Genomic DNA, 21,972 nt, shown 5'->3' on the forward strand with positions numbered 1-21,972 from the left:
TATTGTAGATTTCGGTGTGCTAAAAACGAATCTGCAAACCGTTTACGTAGCAAAAAAAAAGTTTTCATGACATTCATGAAATTACTTTTTCAAAAAGTGGGTGATCACTTTTCAATCTAAATTCAACTTAGAATGAGCACCCACTTTCTGGCCACCTGAGAGAGGGGCATTTTTCTGTTTCTTGGCTAAAAAAGTTTTTTGTTTGATTTCTTTTGCATGGTAATAACCCCTGAACTCTTGGACTATTTTCCATTTAACAGCCGTAGCCTTCGTTTACGCTATGCGTAAGCATAAACGAAAGCTGTTTAGCCAATAAACATGGGAAAAAATCCCCCCTCTCTCAGGTGGCTAGAAAGTGGGTGCTCATTTTAAGTTAAATTTACATGGAAAAGTGATCGCCACTTTTTCGAAAAAGTAATTTCTTCATATCATAAAAACTATTTTTTTACGACAGAAACGGTTTGCAGATTCGTTTTTAGCACACCAAAATCTACAAAATTTTTTTTGTTATTTACGAACGTGAGACGCACAGCCCTTAATGGAAAATTATATAAAAAATCCGGGGGAAAATAGTTTTCAATAAAAATAGCAAATGAATTCGATAGAAAAAAATGGATGCTATTTTTTTTTTCTTTCTGTGTGTTTCTTGGCTAAAAAGTATTTTTGTTTGATTTCTTTTGCATGGTATTAACCCCTGAACTCTGGGACTATTTTCCATTTCACAGACGTAGCCTTTGTTTATGCTATGCGTGAGCATAAACGAAAACTGTTAAATATGCATTCGCGTACCAAACTGCCTTGACAAAAAAAAACCTTTAAGCCAATAAACACGACAATAAATGCCCCTTCCTCAGGTGGCCAGAAAGTGGGTTCTCATTTTAAGGTAAATTTAGATGGAAAAGTGATCACCCACTTTTCGAAAAAAAAATTCTTCAGATCATGAAAACTATTTTGGTACTCCTTGGGCGTTGAGTTCCATGGCAACCCGCAGAATTATTTAATGGTCGTTCCCTTAGTACATCCTAGTCAAGGCTAACGCATGCGCAAGTAACATTTTTTATTTATTTACTTACGTGGTGGAGTTTCTATACTGATAGGTTTTTTGAAATTTTGTCACTGGATTATTATTGATTGAACACTTACCAGATTATGAAAAAAAAATTGAAAAAAAAAATCATTTCAACATTTGAAAGAGGTAATCACTTTTTAGTTACCACGTTCTCGTAAATCGGTCGCTTTTTATTTATTTATTTTTTTTTTCTAAATACGGAAGTGTCTTTGGGAGATATAAAATGGTCGCATGCTGACGAAGCAATGTATCGGGAGGCGTACGGGATTAAAAATTATTGGTAAATTTTTAGATTAGTTCCACCTCCACCTCCTTAATTTTCTTTTAAATGACGACTTGAAATGGTTTTCGACTATGCTGAATACGAAAATCGCATCGAAATTTTGCAGAAATAAGTAGTTATCAAGATATAAAAAGTTGTATTATGCATTGTAATCTTTGGCGGCGATCTTTTTTACGTGTGTGTATTTGTTTATGGCGCGTGTGCACGTAAAAAGATGGCCGCCGAAGAATACAATGCATAATACAACTATTTATTTCCGCAAAATTCCAATGCAATTTGCGTGTTCAGCATACTCGGAAACCTATAAATGTCGTCATTGAAGGGAAAATTGTGGAGGTGGACCTAATCTAAAAAAATACCAAATTATTAAACATTTCTCCAGCATGTAAGTGAAATTTATAATACTTTAAAAAAAAATTAAAAAGAAACAAAACGAAAGTTTTGAAAAAAAACTCACCTTTAACAAAAACAATTAAAAAAAAAAAAACACAAACTGACTAAATAAGTAAAAAAAAAAATAATTAAAAATCTCGAAACTTTATTTTCATGAAAACAATAAAAAGTCCTGTTCTCTCTATTTTTTTTCTTTGAGAAACAAATATATTTCTGACTTACAAATGCGGTAGAGACTCATTATTTTTACTTTCTATGGTTTTGATATACAGCGTTTTTATTGCTTAAAAAATGGGTGACTGATTTATCAGAACGCTGTAACTAAAAAGTGAGCACCACTTTCAAATGTCGAAATAATGATTTCTTTTTTACATTTTTTTTAATAATATGTTTAATTAGTGTCCAATCAATAATACTCCAGTGAAAAAAAATTCCAAAAACCTATAAGTATAGAAATTAAGCATGGGAGTAATGTTTGTACAACAACGTCGCCTTTCGCACTTTTACAAACATTTTTAAAAAAAAGTAACTTAACCATTTATTGATAATTTGTCACGTGTACAAACATTTATTTATTTACGTAGGCTTAACTCCTTTCATGAATAAGAACAGTTTTACTCTTTAAGAATAATAAAAGGAAAAAGTTACTGAACATTTATAAAAGGACTTCTTTTCATGAAGGCCAGAGGAATAGTTGGCCGAAAATTCGTGAAACAACAACTAATAAAGATGAGAATAATAGTCCGCAATAAATAAAAGTGGTGCTAATGCAGAGAGCGATCCGCGCTATTTTTTAAATCATATTTCCACGTTTAAATAACGTTTTATGATGTTTTTTTTTATTATTTATTCAATTGTAAGGTTAAAGTACAGAATAGGTACAAAACATCCTTACCTCCCCATTTTAAGAATGACTTTTTAAATAATAACATTATTTCAGCACGGATCACTCTCTGCATGAGTAATCTTATATAGAAAAACAAAAAAAAAAAACTCAAAAGCAAGCAACAAACTTTTTTTCTTTTTTGGCCTTATATAATAAAGAAAAGATGTGTAAATTAAAAAAAATTGGAAGATAAACAAATGAAATATGTTTTTTTTTACTTATAGAGTTAACAGAAAATGAAAGCTTTCGTCAATTCGTGGCTGTGAAATGAATCGAACCGGAAGTTCAGTTTTATCAACAGAACAGATTCGCAGAAACGATAAAATAAATATATTTATTTTATTTAATATTTTAATTTCAATTAGGTAAATTTATTTTAATAACATAAAAACATACCTCGACTCTACAAATGGGTTGTCTGAAAATTTCAAATAAATTGGTAACGTATAAACATGGTTTTATTTGTTTAGAACGAACCACCCTTACATTTTTATATATATATATAGATTATAAAAAATTAGATCTCGAAAATGTTCTGTCCATCGTTTAATGACCCCCTCTACATTGTTAAAAGTGCATTACCATCTTTATATTTCTCATGTACCAATGTTGGAGACTGTGGTCCAAAAGCTCTTCTAATCTTGTACGACATATCATTGAATTTTTTCCGGTCATAATCTGTCCGGGTGTGTGCTGACAAATTGGGCAGCCACTTTTTCTTCAATCGGCGTGTCTCACGCTGTACGTTTTTTTCTTCTTTATATGGTTTCTCTGCATTTGATGTAGCTAATCTATTAGAACACAAATACCTCGGGAGATATTTTCTTCTCGCCCAAAACACTGGTGATCGTAGAATACACACACGCACACACACACACACACACACACACACACACACACGCGCGCGCACACACAGACAGAGCGGGGGAGGGAGCCATCAACATAACGTACTTTTTCGCTATATCACAGCTCATTAGTGCGGCTAGAATAGCAACTACATCAATTGAAACTCGAATGTCTAGGCGACAGTAATTGTTTCTCACCATTGCGCTATTTAGCTGCTGTTTAGATGAGAATACTATATTACAATGTTTAAACGTCGTCATAAACGACTTAAGCTCCATTTGCTTACGAAAAGAGCATTGCTTTGTACGCTAGCAGTAGTTTGTTATTTCGTTTCGCAATATGCTCAACAATTGATATGAATAACGTAATATATATGTATATATATATATATATATATATATATATATATATATATATATATATATATAAAATGGGTTAAGAAATTCCAACGAAAGAAAGATGTATATTTAAATAAGGGAGTAGTCACCAACAATGTGTATTTTTTAACATTATTTTATTATTCCGTGTCTTGGTTTTTCATTGAGAATTATGTTTGGATCATTGTAATAATGTTTTTAAGTCATTGAAATCGTTTTTACGCGCGTTTCAGACGTTCTCTGAAGCGTCCTCGTCAGAAATTATTTTCAAATGTGTTGGAGATGTAAAAATGGCAATTTTCGTAGTTAATTTGACTAGCCCAATAAAAGAGTAATAAAAATTGAGCATGACAATGAATAATAAACACTTACAAGCCTCCACCCCTTGGAAAAACTTCAAATTAACTACGAAAATTGCCATTTTTTTTACATTTCTGACGAGGACGCTTCACAGAACGTCTGAAACGCGCGTAAAAACGATTTCAATGACTTAAAAACATTATTACAATGATCCAAACATAATTCCCAATGAAAACCCAAGACACGGAATAATAAAATAATGTTAAAAAATACACATTGTCGGTGACTACTCCCTTATTTAATTATATATATATATAATATATATATATATATTATATATATATATATATATATATATATATATATATATGTGGGATTATTGATACTTCTTGATAGAAATTTGCAATTTCGTCTTACGTCCTTTGGCACGTAGGTGACTCTTCAATCCTGCTTTAATTCAACTTGAACGTTCACATTTGTGGCATAAAAAACTTTCCTTCTTGTAAACAGGACCGTATCGTAATATTGATAATCCTCGAATACCGTGCGAGGCCACTTTTTGATTTGCAGATTAGACCACACATATGACAATTAGTGTTACCAGGTGTGCTGTTGAAGCTTTCTCATAAGAGTGTGGTCCATGTCTTTGAATATTTTATTTGATATGATAAACAAACCAGTTTTTGACAGAAAGTATCCGCCCATACAGTGCACTTTAGCTCCTGTTAAAATTTCTCTGACAGTACACTATCATCCTGCTTTCTTAAAACGCGTTGTATACAGCAAATTTAACAGGCCGGCTTTCAAAAATCTTACAACTTTCCCCGATGATTTTCCTCCGCAGTGATCGATCGTTCGCATGAGGTTCCTAGGTGTGTGTACTCATCTCAGGTATTTTCAAAATGTTTTTCAGAGAATCTTTATACCTTTTCCTTTGTTTGTGCTGCGGTGTTTTACCTCCATCTATCTCGCCATAAAACGCTTCTTCAGGAAGTATTTTGTCCTCCATCCTAACCAAGTGTCCAGTCAGCGCATCTGATTCTGAATTATTTTCATTTCGGTACTATTACTACTTGATCGCTCAAGAACCGCAGTGTTAGAGTCCTCCATTTATTATTAAGTATTCTCCAAATACAACTTTGATTAAACCTTTCCAATAACTTGACATGTCTTCTATAATTTGTGCACGTCTCTGACCCATATAGCAATGAAGTGATTACGCATGCTTCGTATACACTTAGCTTTGGTTTTGATGAGATTCCCGATCAGACCATACACGTTTCTCCAATTTGCAAAAAGCAGACCTGGCTTTGACTATTCTGTAATTAATCTCAGCATCAAGCGAACAGTCCTTCTTTACCGTATTACCCAGATGAACAAATATATATTTATATGTCATTCCTTTTTATTTTTAGTTTGCGATACTTTTTAATTAAATTCTATTATTTATGCGAATGTGTATTTTTACCTAAATGCGGGTTGGGAATATTTTCCCTTTTATCAATTCGGTACCCCCTAATAGAGACCATATGTATAGTTTTTAAAATATAATTAGCCACTGACACGTGTTTTGTCGTCTACGATTCATCAGATTCAGCCTCTCTGATAATTCATTGACACCGAAACAAGTAGATCATTGTATTTTAAGTGTAAGTAGATCATTGTATTTTAAACACTATATAAATATTTATGTATGCATACGTATATATATATATATATATATATATATATATATATATATATATATATATATCAATCCTTATATATGTAGGCCTTCATGAAAAACAATATGTATGTATGTGTGTCTATCTGGATCTGTTACCGATATATAGTGATAAATTGTTGAGCTCTGAGATAATGCAGACACAATACGAAATAGCATGATTTCCATACACGGTGTTTACTAAATTGTTTGTTTTAAGATTGTTATAGATTGAAGAGTTAGTAATAGCTTATCTATGAATATTTTTATTTATAATCGACAGTAAATTTAAGAAAAACAATGCTATCGTTTAGGAATTTTATAAATATGTTTTTTTAAAAGAAACTCTTGCGAGATAATAAGTTTGGATTGATAACAGCAAGTCGCAAAACGATATCATTATGATGCTGATTGATTTAAAAGAACTGATTCTGTTTTCTTTAGATGATAACTTTTTTTTAATATATATTAAATATAAATGAATAAATGAGTAATGTGTATTTTGTATAATCACAATCATAATTACTCGACCCAAGACGGGAAGCTAATTAAAACCAAAGATACTGTGCGCGATCTGGGAGTAACGTTGGATTCTGATGGTACATTCACCTCCCAGATCGACAAAGTTTGTTCAACTTCACGGAGCATTTCCAGTTGGATTCTGCGCACTTTCAAAACGAGACCAAAAAACCTAATGCTGACACTCTGGAAGTCGCTGGTGTTGCCGCACATTGATTACTATTGTCAGCTGTGGACTCCGCACAGAAAAAGTCATATTCAAGCATTAGAGGCCATCCAGAAGTCGTTTCTAAGAAAGATAACTGGTTATAGTCAATTGAATTATTGGCAACTGCTGGATACGTTCAATATCAAATCGATTCAACGCACCAAGAAAGATATTCAATCATCTATACCTGGCGTATGATGGAGAACCAGGTGCCCAACGCTGGTATACAGCACCATATCTCAAAACGTGGCAGAAGGTGTGTGGTACCACCCCTAACCAGAGCCAGGGACAACTGGATCCGACGGCTCAGGGAATCGAGTTTAAATTCCCGGGGTCCTACGCTCTTCAATTGCCTAACACGTAACATCAGAGAGATCACGAACTGCAAAACAGAATCGTTCAAGTCGGCGCTGGATACCTAGCTGAAGTCTGCACCAGACGAACCTCAGATCCCCGCTTATACCGCTATGAGACGCAGTGAATCCAATAGCTTACGCCACATGCTTGTCTGTGTAAAGAGGGACAGCGAAACGGTGCAGCGGTCTATTGATTCGACGCCCCCTATACCGTCCCAACTGGAGGCCGCTTGCCGCAGTGACCTTGGAGGGCTCTGACCACCGAAAGACACCACACAAAAAATCACACATAATTTACCGTCCAAGTGGTTACCGTATGAAGGTATAATTGGAAATAACATTTTAAAATAGTTATTTATATCATGAGTAAAAATATATGCTTATATATATTTTGATATTAATTTCTAATTGTTTTAATGGTCCATAATGAAAAAATATTAAGCATTATAAATTGATAACTTTATCAATTATTATAAGGTGTACGTTACAAAACCGGACTTTTATTAAGAATTTGCTGTAAAACATACTTAAAAATTAGAAAACGTATGAAAAGAATCGTTGTTATGCTATGTGGTTTGATATTTTACTTCTCTTTTTAGATCAAATGTCGAGATATTTTTTATGGTTTTGAATTTAATGAGTGTTTTCAGTCTGTATAATAGCGTTATGCATTTGTGTTGTCTTACTTATTTTCAGAATTAATTACTTATGTTCATGGCATTACTGTCTTATATAAAAGTATAAAAAATGTGTATCACAAATTACAATCTGTATAATCATAGGGCAACTTCTAAAGTGTTAGTATTGTGTTTGCAAGAAACCTAATAAGGCATTTTTCTCACTTTGTCAAGGAACAAGTTTCCGAAGCGATATCGAACTAAACGAGCCAGCTTGTGTGCACGTGTGAAAAGAAGAAATTTCGTCGCTCATGAAGATGTCCAACAAAGCTCAATTGCATTATTTCAATGCGTGATATATATGTTTTTACCCTGGCAGGGCTCTTTTTCCATCGCCGAAATAATAGTGCATGTCAAACACAGTATATTTCGGATTAACAGTATTTTTGTCAGAATTTTAACAAGTTATTTGTGTAGATTAAATACCCTGCATGTGTACATTTTAGATTTTACAATAACAAAAGTTATGATTTATTAATAATAAATATAAAGATTTATCCATATTAGATTTATCAAGAACAAATTTAGATTTACAATAAAATGAAAAATAAACATAATAAAAGTAAATTTAAATTTATCGTTCACACAAATTTGCATTCATCAAATTTAGATTTCTCAATAAGACACATTTAGATTTATTAATAACAAAAGTATAGATTCATCGATTACAAAAATGTTGCTTCATTAATAACTATAATTAAGATTCATAAGTAACAATAATTTAGAATTATCTACATTAGATTTTACAATAACAAAAAATAGATTTATCAATAACAAAAATCACAAAGAGGTCAGACGGAAATTAATTATACTGTTTTTTTTTAAATTCTATTTACCTCTTGGGTCTAATCATGCGCATAATTATGGTACGGTAGGTAAAAAAACAGATTGACCTGATATTAATAAATTGCGTATCATTCCTTTAAAAATGGGAACTAATGTTTTGGTAATATATTTAGCACTCACTTCAAATCCTCCAGGCGCAAACTTCACTATAATCTCCTCAGCAAAAATCTTACATGCGTAACGAATATTTATTATGAAGGTAGCAATTAGATGAAATAGTCCGGACTGAATTCATATTATGTCGCGGCTGATAGCATGAGGAGTATGGCCAGTTTATCCAGTTTATCTGATAGGGGTCGGTCTATGTTGAATGCTCAGGGTACGATTCTGATTGTGATCGTGAAAACAGTGATGTACTGGAAATCACTCAAATTGTCATTATCTTTAGGCGGAATCATCTATGAAATAACTTCTACGTTGGCAGAATTAAAATCTGCAGACAGAACAGAAGCGTTGATGTTTTCCATGTAGGAACAATGGAGTTTTAGGACATACTAATAAATGTTTGTGAGAATGTCCGAAAAAAAATGCTGGCTCGGTATCTATTGTTAAATGTAATATAGGTTATGTAGTTAATGTTGTTTTGCAAGAAGCAGATTATAACAGAACACGTTTCTAATAAAAAAAATCCTAGACAATTTTCCTCTGCTGGTGCTTCTACCAAACAAACGCTTAGTAAACAAGAATATTCAGAGAGAAAGCAAGCATTTCTGAAAAGTGCTTAATATTTGCAGCCAAATGACTAGAATCAACTCACCATTGTCGATCTTGTTAAAAAAAATAGATGACATTCTTGTGGACATCGGCTTTGAACCATACCCTTTCTTATACATGAAATCTCGATTACTAGAGCATTTCAAAGACGAAATCATTGTGACTGGAATCAATGGCAAACCTAATATTGTTAAATTCTTTAGTACAGCAAAATGTATTCTCTATGAATTCTATGTACAGAGCCGCTCAACCATCAATTCAGAACCAGTGACCATGAGAATCATAAAGAAAGCAACCAAGCTTATCAAGAATTATATCAAAAGTGTCCAGACATATTCAGAATATTAACCGTCCATGGATGATATTGAACAGGATGTGATGCTTGAATATATTCCTAAAACATTGCTTTTATATCAGGCAAAGACAAGAAACTATGCTTTAATCTTATAATTTCCCATTTGTCCCCCATTTTCTTACTGTATGACACACATTGAACGTTTTTTACGGATACTTTATGGTATAATTTTCTATTTTCCAACTTTCAAAACAAAACTAATGTTAAATTGTTGTATTTATCTTGACACGAAACTCTATTTTTCTTTACGTAAGTTCAGGAGAAATCGTTGTACACTGCAGAAATTATGAAGTTCGTTTACAAAACGTCTTTTCTATGTGTCGTTTTCATTCACAACAACAAATTATATGACAAGTTTGAATGGCAGATGGCTGCTTTTTTTTTCTTTCGGTATGTTTCGTTCGAATAATTTAGATTTCTGGGAGTTTTCCGTGAAAATTTATCTTTTTAAAACATTGCTGTTTCCACACTTATAATTGATTCTGTTCTCTCATTTGTAAGTTATAGGGAAACAATTTAAAACTGCGTTTACAGAATTCTCCTCTCAGATATTATGTTTTCAAATCAGATTAAAAGTAGAAATTGGGTAATAGTTCTGATAATCCAATTTCTTGTTCTCATCGATTAATTTAAGAACAATTCTCCTACCTTTTTGCATGCTTTATTGTCTTGATATGTTTCGACGCATGCCCAAAGTAGCATCCAAATATCTTTGGCTTTATATAAGCTAGTTTTGTAACAGAAGTAAATATACATCACTTGGAATATTATACACATACAGATTTCTCTTTTTCTCTCTCTGTCTCTTTCTCTCTGTATATACATATATACATATATATATATATATATATATATATATATATATATATAGTAATTTATAAAATACACATGTCGATTAAGCTACACTGAATATTCCGCGTTTCATCCATTTAGGACTCGTCAGGCTTAAATATATATATATATATATATATATATATATATATATATATATATATGTGTGTGTGTATATATAAATATCCGATGCTACCCGGTCGTAAGATGCGCATAAATATTCTGTTTTAATTAATGCATTTTTTTATTTTATTATAGACAGAAATAAAACGTAGATATAAAACCTGACGTTACATTCCTTAAAAATTAAAAAAAAATACGGACAGAAACTGAAACACGTGCATGCGACTATTATGACATTTTTAAAGAGTTCACTTATTGTAATTCCAAAGATTTTAGAGCTTAGATCAAAACCAAAACCCAAAGACTGTGAGTCAAGTATGATAATTATTACAACAGCTGAACATGACTATCAAAACGAGAGTTTCAAACCAACTCATAGTTAACATAAGGAAGCGGACATATTCTGCGATTGCTCATCCGCAGTCGTGAAACAGTTGACACATTTTTTTTCAATTCTGCCGTCTTAGCAGCCCGTTTTTTTACTGAAATCGTATTTAAAAGTTTTCCATATTTCTGAATATGCTATATAGCAAATTTCAAGTATATAGAAAATAAATTCTATTAATATATAGGTTGAGAAGTGTCTTCACACACCCACACATTCTCACTTATATATATATATATATATATATATATATATATATATATATATATATATATAAACATGCATATAATACATATATAAAGAGATATATTAATTAGCTTAGATATGTTTTTAGCTATATACTTATGGTTTAATCATTTTTTCGAAGAAAAAGAAAAAAAAACACCACATTTTCACGATGCCACCATTAAAATATTAAATCCGGAATATTATTAACATTTTCCATGGGAGCTCCCTGAGTTGCATTCAGATTTTTTCAACTCTTATCTGGCCCAGTGGCCGTTCTTCAGAAATATGTTCGAGACAATAGCGAATAAAATTATTCCTTTTCGTTTTAACTAAAACTATATTGCTAATGTCAACATGAATAAAAACATGGGGGCTGTTATCTTATAAACTATCTAAATGTTTTTTTTTAAATATTTATTTCCCTAATGAGCAAATATCAAGCCACTCTTTGTATAGAATTGATGGATCAAAACATATGAAGCTTTTTCTTGCTTTGCCTGAATACTATTAAATATAAGTCCTCATACTCAAACGAGAATATAGCCCACTGTAGCAATACCAATATCACAAATATGATTTTACTAAAAGTGTACGACCGAAAGTATGCCTGATCAATGTATGACTGACAACTTCTGCTCTTTTTTATATAGAAACAACCCTTAAATTTGCTTCAATAAGCAAATAATACATTTTAGTTGTTCCAAATTTTAGTTGTTCAAAGGAGGTTTACTAACAATGTACATGTAATAATGTATAATTATTTACTCTTGCTGCTGATTTGCTATAAAAGAAACGTTGATGAATAGATTACTGGGTTTGTCGGAGGAAAATATGTAAAACGTCTGTTGTGTATAATTAGAATAAACAATAAAATAAATTTACTCGCAACTTTCAGTAGGGAACTTATTTTTTTCGCAAGTATTTCGCAAGTATTAGGTTGGTGCAAAAATAATATCGTTTTTTACTTGAAGTTAAACAGCAAATAACAGCATTATTTTGGCACCCAGTTTATATATTTTTTGATTTACATAGAACGTGTTTACAAAAAATGCATTATTTTAAAAATAATCTGTTTAAAGGCAGAGTCTAATTAGATACAAGATTGTTTAATTACATAATGAACTCCTAAAGAGTGAAACAAGGATTTCTTTTCAATTCTATGTGCAACGTTTTTATTTTTTCCCAAAAATCTTTGTAAAAATAAACAAGTTTATTTTTTTTAATAAGGAGTGCCTTGATTTTACTAATTCTACACGATTAAAAATTAAATATGATATTTTGTACATTAAGTTTCATATTAGAAGACGGAGACAATTTTTTTTTCATATTTTAGTTTTCGTACATTACATATCGGAGTATTTCATCTGTTGATGACGTTTCCAGTTTTTCGTTTAACGATAAAAAATATTTCTTTATACATTTATGTTGTTTGTTATTCTCAAATGGGATGCATACTAAAATAGAAATAAAAATGAAATACAATGTGAAACTTAGTCTACTAAAATTATGCTGCTTATTTAAAAGTACACGTTAACCCCCTTGTTAACACTCTACTTCACCTGTTCAATAGATATTATACTAACATCTACTAGAATACTTGCAATACATTTCAAGTGCAGCTGATATTCATCTAGACGAAAGTATGTAAAACAATAAGACATGTGACTATATTCTGAATATTGTACACCTTTTTCTTGTAGTGTCTATTCCTATTCTTGATTATTGTTCGATTCAGTTACAGTTTCGCTTTTGTAGCTCCTTTATTTGATTACACATCGTTTACTTTAGTTTTATCCTTCTTTCCGAAATAAATTCATACATAAAATAGTTTTTGCTTCCAATGTAATACGCCTACCCTTTTCAACTTACTGTGTGCGTTGGCGTCTCTCTTTAATTTATTTATTTAGAATAAAGCGAGTTTTATTCTAATGGGAGTATTCATAGTCATCATCAGTATTTGTCAGTCGCAAAACAATGGACAATGCTGTACCCATCGAACTTTTATAGCAAGCATTCACATCATGATTCATATCACTGATGAAATACACCTGCATGGATTTCTTTGGCTAACTAGTAATTAGTCCTTTTACTTTAAATGTGAGCATAATTGTAACTGTAATGATTTCTTTTGAGAACAACTACATTATGTACTATTAGATGCATGTGTTATGATGTGTTATAGAAAAATTATTAATTCAGCCGAATAGAAGAAAACAACGTTTTTAATCGTGGTGGTGATTTCTCAAGTGGAGGCACGTTACGATATTATTTCCGTCGGCACGCCACATTCTCATTTTACATTTTCCTGTAACCTCCGAGTTTGCGATAGGGACACACTTAAGTCATAGTGTCGATTACAACATGACTACTTAAACTATAATCAACACCAGTTTTGTACCGGAATGCAAGATGATCACAATTCCGGGATTCTTGAGCATGTCGTAGTGTTTGACGTTGAGCTGCTATTTCTCTTGGACATCATTAAACAATTATTAGCATGTCGTGTCATTCTTTTGAGAACAACGCCGATATGAAGTGTAGAACGTTATTGTTTAACCTGCAATCTTGTTTCTCAAATTTTGTTTGACCTCGTTTTGCTTCCCCATTTGCGACGCATTTCAATCATTATTTGTCTTCCATACTCGTTCGCTGATCAACGTCAAGCCTGAGATTGACGCACTGTTCTCGCACTGTGAGTAGGATAATCAAATGTTACCTAAATTAACTGTTAACCAAGAAAAATACAAACATGGTACTTGAATCTCGATGTTTACAAAATAAATAAGGGGAAATAAAGGGGATTGAGTTTACTATGAACATGTATGTGAGCACCAGTTTAAAATTCCCAAATTAATAAACCGTAAACTGATAAATTTGTCGAGTTCATATTTCCACATTAATTTTTAGTATGGATCTATAAAAACTCGAGTGCAAGATGAAGTGAAAACTTTCCGAAGTCTGGTATTTAAGCAAAGGTAAACTAAGGCTAAAAGTCACAGATATACTTTAAATTAAAATTACAAATAAAAAAAAACCTTTTTAAAGACTAACGTTAAAACAACAACATTTACATACTGGACAACTCAAAAGAAAATATGAGAGATTAAATATGAACATGTATTGAAAAGTTCGCAATCGACCGCTTAAACATATAAAAAGAAATATTCTCAGGTACTTTAATTAAATGAGTAATCTCTCATCGATACGATTTCGATATAAATAAATAAATGTTTTAAAGATTTGAAAGACAAAAATATTAAGCCCACTAAAAAATGTGTAAAAGATTTCTAATAAACTACATATATGGCATATCGAACATGAACCAAAAATGCATTCATGGTAAAATTAAAAAGGACAAAAAGTTGCTTACTACCAAACCAACGGAAAATTACATATAATTGAAAAATGAAAAACATTATTTCAATGCGTATTGCTTCAATTAATGTATGTGCGTATGTGAGTGTGTGTAGTTTTGCACGGTGCACAAATAAAACGATAAACTCTGCCTATCACGTTCAGTGACCTTTAGTTATTCTCGGAAAAATATCTACTTTGCAAGACATTTTGATATTATGTTTAAACACGTTACTGTTCGATTTAAATGCTATCACGACATTTTAAAACAATCGGTATAGAATATAGGTGTTTATTTAAACATGAATATAAAGAAAGCAATGACCTCATACGATTTAAAAAAAATTAAAATAAAACCTCTCTGCAACCAGTGTTTATTATCTCAAATTTATCAACATAAACATTGTGTTGGCTTTTCTGTTTCATTTTGAGAATACAAACACCCTCCCGTTTTCTGCTTGACACAATGTAGCAAAAATTCGATAGAATCAGTGAAGGAAAAAGTATTTTAGGATGACAATGCATTTTGTAACTATCCTGTACTTTCACCTAACCATCTTATAGAAAATGGCTTTTACCAAACTTGAACTAAATTTTAAACTAGGATTAAACATATAATACTGTAACCTAAGTGGACACGCACGAAAATATTTGTGCAATTATATTTCCTGTACTAAACATTTTTTTTTTAATTTGTTGGAAGATCTGCATTTTCAGCTCGCAGTAAACATGTAATAAAAATTTCAAGTCGACCATTACCATTAACTAAAATGCCTTGCTCTTGGATTTGAATGCTGCTGGCATTCTCATCTCAAATATCAACATGAGCGACATTATTATTGATAAACGTAAGGTTTAAAGGGGAAATACTAAAGTAAAAACGACTGCTCAACTAAAATATAATGAATTTGTTGTAAATATCGAAGTTCCTAGGTAAATGGACCAGGACAAATTAGTTTATATAGAAACTGCGGTGAAAAATGTAGAGACATAAAACTAACAGTCCAGAACAACATTAAACATTTACAGGAGAGAAAGGAAATATCTAACATGTAAAGATTTTTTTTAAATTCAATTTTCATCCCAAACCAGGCACAGTGCCACTTTGAAGCAAGGGGCTACTATCAAGGACATAAGTTGCAGTGGTATTATGAAGGGAGATGAGTAGCAAAATGTATGTTCACATTACATTTGAACATCTGCATGTCAGTACAGTTGGGAAAGAGATTCTCGGCACGGAGTTCCAAAGCTTAGCAGTTCTGGGGAAGAAACTTGTAGAATAGAAGACCGTCTAACCTCTAGGGATCTCTCCTGTGAAGGGGGTAATTTAGCTGATTGTCGGGTTTGTCGGGGGTATTCTCGTCGAGGGGGTACAAGTGTTTGTAGTTCGTCAGAGCATTCACCATGAACGTACTTGTAGAACAGACAGAGGGATGCAATATTTCGTCGATGGGACAGGGGCTGAAGTTTAGATAGCAGTGCAGGACTTATCACGTTGTCGAGTCTCTTTTGAACCCTGCCCAGGAGTGAGAGACAAGTAGTAGATGCACCAGCCAAAATGTTACAACAGTGCTCTATACATGGGCGAATGATGGCCTTATAGAGGTACAAGATACTTTCAGGCGGAAGTACTTTTCTAGTAAGGTAGATTGATCTCACCTGCCTCGCAGCAGCCTTGGCAATGCTCTCAATGTAACTATTTAAACGTAAGTCTGAAGAGTTTAAAGGAAGTACTGTCGTGTAATATGTTCTTGGCCATTGCTATTGGAGGAGAGAAGATTTCTGTAATAATTGAAGGAGACAAGTTTAGTCTTGGCAGCATTGAATGTGGCTATCCATTTTTGTCCCCATTCCACTACAGATTTGAGGCCATCCTCTAGTTTTTCTCTAATTTCCCTGGATATGTGTTAATTTGTTTTCCTCTCGTGCCTGTTATAGAGAGTGGTGTCATCAGAAAATATACCCATCTTCGAAACAATTTTACCAGGGAGGTCATTTATGAATATCAGGAATTATAAGCCTCCAAGGATAACCCCTTGAAATACTCCCGCATTTATATCATATTGTTTAGATGTACGACCGTCGAGGACAAACTTGATTTTTATCTTGCTTAAGAAGGATTTAATTACATTATGTGTTCTTCCAGTGATACCATACTCTCTAATTTTTCTTACAAGACCACTGTACCACAACCTGTCAATAGTCTAGGTATATCGAGAGCTATCGCTCTCCCCTTCCCTGTTTTGTCTAGTGAACGGTATATGCGTTTAGCGATTACAGTTAGGATGTCTGCTGTTGAACGTGCTTGTATAAATCCATATCGTTTGTTATTCAGGGGTTTAGCAGCTGTTAGGTGCTGGACTAGGGCTTGATTAACTAAGGACTCAAATATTTTGGCGAAAAGCGGGAGAAGGCTAATGGCCCCAATAATTTAGTGGGTCAGTACTCTCGCCAGAATTCTTGAATTCTTGAAAACTGATACCAAAGAAGCGGTTTTCCAGCAGTCAGGAAAGCAATATTCGTTTCTTAATAGTGGATCAACAGGTGCTGTTTATGTAGAGCAAGTGATGGATGTTTTGTATGCATTCAACAGTAAGGACACTAGCAAAACTATTCTTGTTTAGAACACTAATGTCAATATAAGGTGTGAAGGTGGAATTGTTGCAATGTTAGAAAAACATATTTTTTTTAATTTTCACAGAATTGATTGCTCTTTTGCAACTGTATGTACAAACATAAATGAGTATCCACACGACTTACACTATTCAGGGTTTCATTGATAAAATTATGTTCAGATGATTGCCATGATTTCCCTTAACCTTGTTTTCCCTTTATTGGCAGTAGACTTCGAAAATTGATGAACTATATTTTTTACGTTGTGACTATAACCTCCTGCATTAAAACACAGTAGGTGTTTCTAGAGGCATGATTAACTCTAGATATTACTTGTAGAAAATGTGTCCTTTACGCAAAACAAGATGGGTTATTTGGCAATTAGGATCATATGTTTAAATTCCTACACCAAACCTCATAATGTAATAAATTTTATCGTAAATGTGTATGTCATTTGTTGGTTTTAATCAGAGAAATACTAATTTCTACAATCAGCAAACACACATTTTTTAATATATGATACCGAGGCTTAAGACTCATACTCATAGAAATCCATTAAAAATATACAAGGTAATGCATCTTGTATATTACAAAGAATCCTACCATATTGCATGGACAAATCAGAGGAAGTTAAAGTAATGGAAACAAATTACGCTATTAAGTAAGGAAATAATAATTACTAAATCATTACATAATCATCCATTCCAATTTACATAATTCTTTTTTAAAGATTTTCCTTACGTTCATTTTAATTATTAAATGACTACAGGTTGGACATTTAATTAATTCAATGAATTAATTTTTTATATCAAATAAGCAGTGTTCACTCAACTTGAAAAATTTAAAAGAACCCAATCTATCTATTTTAATATCACACATTGGAAATTATTGATAGAATTTACATCATGTCGCCTTTTTGAATTACCATTGATGAGAGATTTTCAGAATCTGAACTTCGAAAATATTGATAATTAGAAAAAAAAACTTTATTTACAATATTTGCCTCACATTCACATGCCATAAAACGATCAGACTGGATAAAAAAAGAAGCTTCACAAATAGTATATAGCGTTGAAGCAAAGAATCAATTACAGTTGACGTTTTGAGTCAAAAATTGAGACCTAGCATTTTGGTTTAATGGTTCTTATGTGAAGCAATTTGACTTTATTTATTAAGCTCTATTAAAATAGTGTTTTTCCATACAGATAAGTAGTTTACATAGCACGGAGTGTTTTTGCTTAAAGAGCACTTTTGGACAATTTTCAATTTTACGAATTGTCGTACATATTCCTCGGTAGAATGTGTGCAAGAAAGTTCCATAGTCTCTTTTGTCCATGTGATTTTGTAATTTAGTTGTTTTGTCAAGTAGTTTCAACGGAGTTTAATCAGAAATCTCCAGGTAGTTTTGATTACCCTTTTGTTTAAAATCCTGATGCTTTATCTGCTTCAGTAGCAATTATATTAAAATTTCATGAAATGATTAAGTACCTTGTGTGTAAAAATAACGTTTTTAACAGCGTAAGTACGTGGCTTAAATAAATGTACAATGGTTTAATTTTTGTTACAAAATGGTATATAATTTACAGTTCCTATAATAACTATTAAAAGATTACAAATATATATGTGTGTGTACACATTTATTTATATGATATATAATGATATTTTAATATATTTATATATATGTATATATATATTTAAATATATGTATATATATATATATACAGACATATTAAAAAAGTTTGTGATTAAACATTTTAATATCACTAATAACAACGCCATTAAATCCACTGTAGTTTTTTTAAATAGTTTTTTGTAAATTTTACAAGTGTATTTTGGTTTACTTTCGTTGTCAATTTTTCTTCTTTAATAATATCTAGTAACACTATAAAAAGCCAAGAATTTACTATAATATTAATGCGCCTAGTTTTATTCAAATGTATATATATATTATACATGTATATACATATATATATATATATATATATATATATATATATATATATATATATATATATGTATATATATATACATGCATACTAGTCACTTTGTCGCGCATCTTTGTGCGCATGCCTAAATATATATGAGTGTAGACATGCATTATTTGAATAATTAATCTAATCCTCAAATACATATTTTTATATAATTCAACAATTTAAACTATATTTACATGCTTATCGGCATTTTCATCAACTGTAAATTTTTACGCTGACCTGATTGAGAGTTGATCAATATGGATAACAGTGTAAATATAAGCAATAGTTATAAATAATCAATTACCATATCAACATATGAAGCATTAAAATTATTATCATTTTTATACTCACTATTGAAATCTTTTTAATCTCATAATTATTTTCAACGTAAGTAGTAATACCTCAAAAATAGATAAAATCGTTAACACGGATAATTTTATCGGTAAATAACCTTTCATCAAAAGCAAAAATCTGTAAGTTTTTAAGTATGTGAAACTTTACTTACTTTGTGACACTTCTCTTTTCGTGACTTTTAGTGCGATTGTTTCGCATTTCATGTATACTTTCCAACACTGAACGTGAGATCCGCGCTTCCGTAGTAAACAATGTAAACATATAGTACAAATATACGAAGAAAGCAATCCAACTGTTTACTTTTTCACTAATCATGGTAAAAGCCATCCCGCTTCTTAGAAAATATAGTTGCCGCTTTTTCGTGAGTTAGGAGAGTCAATTTGAGGAAATATCAACTTTTTTTTCTCTGCAGCGTTTCTCAAAAAGTTATCTGAATAGAAAATTGATATCGATCGCGTTTCTTACTTTCTCACACGAGACTTTCGGTCATCGATGAATATGTTTCGATGTATTAATCTTCATTTAACTTTCTAATTCACTCCTTGGGAATTACTCCTTTTATAAACTTGTCTTAAAAATAAAGGATACTTTATATCAACGCAAAGTTGTGAAACATTGATAATGTCAACATGTTTGCTTTAAAGTATTTAATTGCATAAGACTACATTATAAAAAGAGATATTTGTGAAATAAATTATTCGATTTTCATATTTCTTTCATTTTTTGTGTAAAGATCATCAAAAGTGTAAATTGTTATGCAATTGTATTCTTAGGACTATGACATTTCTTTAGCATTAATGAAGTAAACAAACAATCGTATGTTATCATGTGAAATCAATTATTAATATCGAGTTTGTTTGTAAAATACATTTTAATTATGTATTTCATCCATATATGTTTTCTTCGAAAATTTGCCAGCTCAAGTTTTTTGTTTGTTTTTATTTACAAATGGGGTCACCATTTGTCAAAGGCCGGAGGCCACTTAAGGAGAGGGGTTTATGAGTGTACGGTAGTGTATAGGGCAATATCGTAGTAATCGTTAGTAGTGAACATTTGGCCGATTGGACTACTTAAGAATGTGTTTTATTTTATTTAACGACTTTTGCATTCGTTAGTCTATAAATTATGTGTTTTTATATCATTGGATTAGATTTGTTAAATATCCATTAAGTTATGGGAGTTAATGTTATTTTGAAAACTAAAATCTGTTTGGTTCCCACGAGGTAACGTTTCCTTGTTTTTATACTTTTCTTAATAACTGAAACAATTTCTGGATCTGGGTACTTATATTATAAAACTCATAATAAAAAAACAAGACAAACTTTATGGAAAACCATACGAATCAATTCTGAAGCTGTCGATTACAAATGTAAAATTGTGATACTGCTAAAAAAATCAATATGAAAGAAAAACACGCCCACGATCGGAGTTTCAAAACAAAATGTGTTTTGTTGTTTCAGAATAAAAAATATAAAAACTATTTCAAACTGACAAAATCAAATATATAAGTATTTTTCTGGTATTTTGATATATTTTTTTAATTCCTGATGTTGATAAGAACACTATATCACGCCGTCAGTGATAAATAGCGGTAGCAGTGATTTCTCTTATTAAAAAAAGTTGGAAAATCATTAAGACTCGCTGCAGCCCGATACTCGTCTTAGTTTCCACTGTTACTGCAACCTTTTCAATGTCATCTGCATCGATGCTGCTACCACTGTTTCAGTTTACAAAGCTGTTCATAGATAATGAGCGTGTGCGCGTGTACTTCTGTTAAAAACTATGGAAATAATGTAAACAAAATTCCAAAGTAGAAACATTGGATTAATCCTTACGAAAATCGATTCAGTTGGATATTTTTCTTAAGTTTAAGATAAGGAAAAAATGAAGTCCTTATCATAACTCTCGTTTTTTGTTCTTATTTACTATCAAGTGCTATGTCTTATATGATATACAGTTTATCAATGTATTGATTTGATTAATTATTTCCCGCATTGCAAAACATTTAAATACACACATTATTGTTAAAGTTCATGTTTTCTGAATACCGTCCACACAAAAATACTAGCGTATACAAAATAAAATATGACAACTTTGATGTCGGTAAAACCAGTTGTAGTTCCCACAGCGTATGTTGTGTTTTCATTAAGAATTATGATATTCCGTGGCATATAGCAAAACTTGTAATCCATAATATATCTTCTAGTCTCTGTGTTTAATAATTAGTCTGTTTTCTAGTAAAGAAAAACAGACGTCAATCATTAGCCGGTATAGGCAGCACCATATTGACACACGGTATATCTTTGAATAAGTGTAAAATAGAAAGCTTAAAATCGATATTGCGCATGCTCTGCCGTAAGTCGAAAATATGACATGGTTATTTGTGGTTGGCCATGAAAAGTTTTCCTGATTGTTTTTTTTCTTCGATGAACACGTGTTGTTCGGTTTAGTACTAAATATATGTATTGCTACGATAAACGACTTATCATGCATTGGCGCGTGTATCTCAGTTTCCCAGACATAATATCTACTTACTATTTGATTGCGCGTCAATGTAAACAAATATAAATATACTTTGTT

The 21,972-nt window shown here is 31.6% G+C and overlaps 1 protein-coding gene across 2 annotated transcripts in view; it reads right to left on the reverse strand.

Annotated features, from left to right (window-relative positions):
- Positions 1-21,758, reverse strand: part of LOC145252905 (glycine receptor subunit alpha-2-like) — a 228,663-nt gene extending 206,905 nt beyond the window's left edge. Inside the window, exon 1 of one of the 2 annotated variants that reach the window (XM_080112891.1) lies at positions 19,544-21,758. In XM_080112891.1, the coding sequence (XP_079969017.1) occupies positions 19,544-19,719 (176 nt within the window). In that variant the 5' untranslated portion in view covers positions 19,720-21,758. The remainder of the gene's footprint in view (positions 1-19,543) is intronic. The other variant, XM_080112890.1, reaches the window with a different exon arrangement.
- Positions 21,759-21,972: the final 214 nt, after the last annotated feature.

Source organism: Euprymna scolopes, chromosome 3 (assembly GCF_053919585.1).
Source record: "Euprymna scolopes isolate OS-2025 chromosome 3, ASM5391958v1, whole genome shotgun sequence".
NCBI classification, from domain to species: domain Eukaryota; kingdom Metazoa; phylum Mollusca; class Cephalopoda; order Sepiida; family Sepiolidae; genus Euprymna; species Euprymna scolopes.